This window comes from Eptatretus burgeri, chromosome 5 (assembly GCF_056783735.1).
Source record: "Eptatretus burgeri isolate ZD-2024b chromosome 5, Ebu_testis_v1, whole genome shotgun sequence".
NCBI lineage: Eukaryota > Metazoa > Chordata > Myxini > Myxiniformes > Myxinidae > Eptatretus > Eptatretus burgeri.
Window position 1 is genome coordinate 20,465,137 of NC_140965.1, and position 4,579 is coordinate 20,469,715.

Consider the following 4,579-nt stretch of genomic DNA (forward strand, 5'->3'; position numbering starts at 1 on the left):
ATGGAGTCCCTCATGGATGAGACTACATTTATGCTGAATATGGAGGTTAACAATGGAGTTCATCATGAATGAGACTCCATATATGCTGGATACAGAGGTTAACGATGGAATCCCCCATGGATGAGACCCCATATGCTTAATACAGAGGTTAACGATGGAGTCCCCCATGGATGAGACTCCATATGCTTAATACAGAGGTTAATGATGCAGTCCCCCATGGATGAGACTCCATATGCTTAATACAGAGGTTAACAATGGAGACCCCCATGGATGAGACTCCATATGCTTAATACAGAGGTTACCGATGGAGTCCCCCATGGATGAGACTCCATTTGCTGAATATAGAGGTTGATGATGGAGACCCCCATGGATGAGACTCCATTTGCTGAATATAGAGGTTGACGATGGAGACCCCCATGGATGAGACTCCATATGCTGGATGGAGGTTAACGATGGATGAAACTCCATATGCCATATACAGAGGTTAACGAAAGAGTTCACCAAGTGTGAGACTCCATATGGATGGGGAATTGATGCCACGTGTTTACATTTCCACGAAGAACGTTCATTCTCCCAAATAAAACCCTTTTCACAACACCACGATGGTTCATCCCAGTTCAACCAATCACGACAAGGCAAGTTAAATCAACCCACATTTTCGACCAATTACATTGCAGTTGTAGATTTGACGTCAGCCATTCGCCTTCAAAGCCACGCCCACCACCGCTGCCAGTACCCCTTTGGCCGCACCGAACCTTGTTTACTTCGTTTGAGTCACTCCAAGGTCTCGGGAGACTTTTGTTGAAAGTTTTCACCCTTTTGTCATGGATATTACCGAGTTCGAGGCCGAGTACTATGACGAGTACGACTTTTACAACATAAATGACCGCACGGCAGGTAAGTTTACCTCCACGGATTTAATTAACGGAACGAAGACCGTTTGTAAAACGGTCTCTGGTCTCGTGTTTTGGACCAAACTGCGATAACTGCATTTCATCCTATATTATCCTCGATTTATTTTACTCTTCCGTCGTGAAACGTCAAGCTCGCTAATTCACGTACTTGCCTCTGCCGGCTAACAGATGGTTTGCACCTGGTGCGAATCGCAAACGGTGTCCGTATGTGGGGGGAGGGGGAAAAAAAAAGGACGATGGGACCGCCGCTCGCCCTTTCACACCCTCAGAGCAAGGCAGAGGGAGCGGGAAGCTCCGCACGAAGCGCGAAGCCGAGGAGCACACGAACCGACACTCTCCGGGCGGCCACGAACGGAAGATCACCCAGAAACTGCAAAACCTGGAGGCGAAACGCAAGGACGAGGGTAAAGGTGTTCTCTGTGCATCGAGACCCGAGCGGCACCAGGACCACGGAGATGGTCACACCTGCGTACGTATAAAGGTTTCGGGAACGTGACGTCATTGTCATCCTCCCATTTCATGTTCCCAGTTTTCTTGTTGTTTTTTTTTTTTTTTTTTAAAGATGTAATTGAATCAATTTTCATATAATTTGAAAAAAAAAAAAAAAGTTTTAAAATAGTTTTATTGTTTTTATTAAAAAAAGAAAAGAATTTTGGAATGAACGGAGTGGTTCCAAATGTGATGAATCGGAGAGAGTTTTAACCTTGCACGAGGATGGAACCACAACACAAAGCACACCGGTGGGAGTAAGTGTGTTAAAGTGTGTTAAAGTGTGTTAAAGTGTGTTAAAGTGTGTTAAAGTGTGTTAAAGTGTGCCGTTGACCACTTTCCCCCTTCTTTGCAAAACTGCTTCCGTTGGTGTTGAGGACAGTATTTTAAAGCGTGTGTTCGTAAGTACCATCTCGATACCTCCACCAGCACAGGTGGGCAGACATTTTATGTTTTCACCCCCGTCTGTCTGTCTGTCTGTCTGTGCACAGGATATCTCGACGGATTCGAACCAAACTCGTTGGACAGGTTGGGTGTGTGACGAGGATGAATTGATTCGATTTTGGTGAAGATCCTGATCCGGATCAGGTTCCGATCATTGTCATGTGGTTCTTCACCATCGAGTGATTGCGCTAAAACGATATACTGCATGATGATCTCAAAACGTTGTGGACGCAACTTGGTGGACGAGTTGGTTGGGTGACGAGAACAAGCCGATTCGATTTTGGTTCAGGTCCGAATCCAGATCGAACCCTTCAGTGGGATACAAAACGTAAACTGTTCAGCCTGGCGGAGGTTTGCGCTCCACCGAGTGCCGTTGTAGTTCCTCTCTGTGTTCACAAGTACCATCTCATTCCTATCTGCACGCGTTTTGGGAATATTTTGTAACCATTAGAACAAGTTTGGCATTCATTGTTTTCTTTGTCGGAATCTTATCTCCGCGTATAACTTGTACCAGCACATATCACCATACGAGTCAAATGCTTCATGCCAAGTGGTGAGAAAAGCAACCACATTTTGTTCTAACCACCTCCAGGATCTACACGAACATGTTCGCAATAATAGTTTCCTTACAAGGAACCTTATCGCAGATGGAGGCCACAAAACCCATGGAGTCTGTTTAATGGTTGCCAACCTATGGTTGTTTGTCCGTGCTCTATCCTTTTTAAATGCTGAGCATTGAGTGAGGAAGCATCATGTACAGGTTATAGCTCACCTGGAACGCGGTTCCGGGAAGCTCGGGGGATGGTTCGTCGTCCGTCCGTCCACACATACTTGCAACTTCTCTGAAACTACACATACGATTTCGATGAAAGTTTACCACAACGTTCATCACCGTGTTTGTCCGAAAGTTTGTTCATGGCATTAAAAAAAAAATTGGGCCCGAAGGGGGTCTACGGGGGTGCCCCCACAAAAAAATAGGTAGTTCCTTTCTTCTCAGAAATTACACATACATATTTTTGATGAAACGTGACCACAACCTTCATTGCCCGTGATGTACCAAAGATTTTTCATTGCATTAAAAAAATCGGAGTCTCGGGGATTATGGGTGGGGAGGGGGGTTGCCCCCCAAAATAGGTATTTGCTTTTTTTCTCTGAAACTACACACACAATTTTGATGAAAATTGACCACAACCTTTACCTGTGATGTATCAAAGCTTGTTCACACCATTAAATAAAAGAAAAAACATTGGGGTGTAAGGGGGTCTATGGGGGTGTTGCCCCCCCCCCAATTTAGGTATTTGTTTCTTGTCAGAAACTACACACACAATTTCAATGAAACATAACCACAACCTTCATCACCCATGATGCACAAAAGTTTGTTCACACTATTTTAAAAAATCGGGGTGGAAGGGGATTTTTCTCGGGGTTGCCCCCCCCCCCCCAAATAGGTATTTGTTGCCACACTGGTAGATACATTTTGCTGATTCCGTCCCAAGTTGACTTCCTCCTCAGTATTATTATTATTATTCTACCAGGGGTATTGCGCTTGGGTTTAAAGTCTTTGGTGCAACTCAGCCAAGGTTCAAACCACCGATCTCACAGACTCGGAGCCAACGCTCGAACCCTTGGCAGAAAACACACCGAGTCTGGCTCATTGATGTTTGCAGGATTTATGATGCAATTCAATATGTACATGTTTATGAATACCATCTAACGGCTTTGTCGATTTTTTTTCCCACCTTTTCCTTTAAAGGGCAGAAATGACGAGGGTTGATTGGTTGGTTTGCATAGCAATCGAGGATCGACAAGCAGGACCAAAAAGATGGAGGAGTGGATGAAGATGCCATTACAACTGCCGTCAGCAATAAGCAAATCGAGTAATTGTTCCATGTACAGGAAAATAGGAATCAAAAACTAGTTCCCCTTCGGGGGGGTGAACACCTGCGCCTTTATGATAACCGTGCATGCTGGGAAAGTTGAGAGATGGAATCAAACTTGAACATTCGTCGCTTGAACATGGGAAGCTGCTGTTATACAAGAGTGAACAACTCGAATAAGAACACTTTGAAAATGTCGGGTCTTGGGCAAAGGTTTTATCTCGGTGGCTTTTACGTACAAGCAAATGTAACCTTCAGCAAAACTTAGATGGAATTGGCTTCACACATCACCAACACGATCAATAAACACTTTTTAATGCTAACACATTCATTGTGATCTTATTCTCCCTGATGATGGAGTGGTTTTAAACGACTACTATTTCAACGAGCCAAATTATTCCCACCTTTTGGTGAGGGTAGGGTCGGGGGAGTCGGTGATGGAATATTCTTAGCCCGAGTGCTGACCCCGCCTCATGTTTTTCATGGTGTTGGTGATAGTTCACCCTCTCTTCGTGAATACGCGGTAGATCTCTATCTTCGTGAAGGGCAGCGTGGGATCTTTAATGTCCACCAACCAATTTCAGACGGGAATCTCGTTTAACGTCCATCTGAGGGACGGCACACACGCTGATGAATCACCTTGCCTGTGAAACACAGGTATGCCAGTTTATAGCTGGGCCGAGATCGGAACCTGTGCTCGACAGTGTAGAGTTGAGTGTGCGTACCTCCAGGCCATCCTGCCAGCCAAATCAGGTAGTCTTAAAATATATCTATTAATGTGGCTGGATTTCTCATTCCCTCCAGCTGTCACGCTCATTTCGCTGGACGTCTAGCGCTAAGCAGGGCCTCTATGGA

General features: G+C 45.0%; 1 protein-coding gene across 1 annotated transcript; it reads left to right on the forward strand.

The window, feature by feature from the left end:
- The first annotated feature begins 664 nt into the window (after positions 1-664).
- LOC147025991 (nuclear protein 1-like) lies at positions 665-4,047 on the forward strand. The gene is made up of 3 exons (XM_085880970.1): positions 665-897; positions 1,184-1,383; positions 3,601-4,047. Exons 1-3 carry the CDS (start codon positions 825-827, stop codon positions 3,619-3,621), a joined length of 294 nt encoding a protein of 97 aa, XP_085737096.1. The 5' UTR covers positions 665-824; the 3' UTR covers positions 3,622-4,047.
- The last annotated feature ends 532 nt before the right edge of the window (positions 4,048-4,579 follow it).

Coding starts and splice junctions, on each gene's coding strand:
- LOC147025991 (XM_085880970.1), top strand. CDS start 825: ATGGATATTACCGAGTTCGAGGCCGAGTACTATGACGAGTACGACTTT. Junction 898..1,183: donor CATAAATGACCGCACGGCAG/GTAAGTTTACCT, acceptor TCACACCCTCAG/AGCAAGGCAGAGGGAGCGGG. Junction 1,384..3,600: donor ACGGAGATGGTCACACCTGC/GTACGTATAAAG, acceptor TTTCCTTTAAAG/GGCAGAAATGACGAGGGTTG.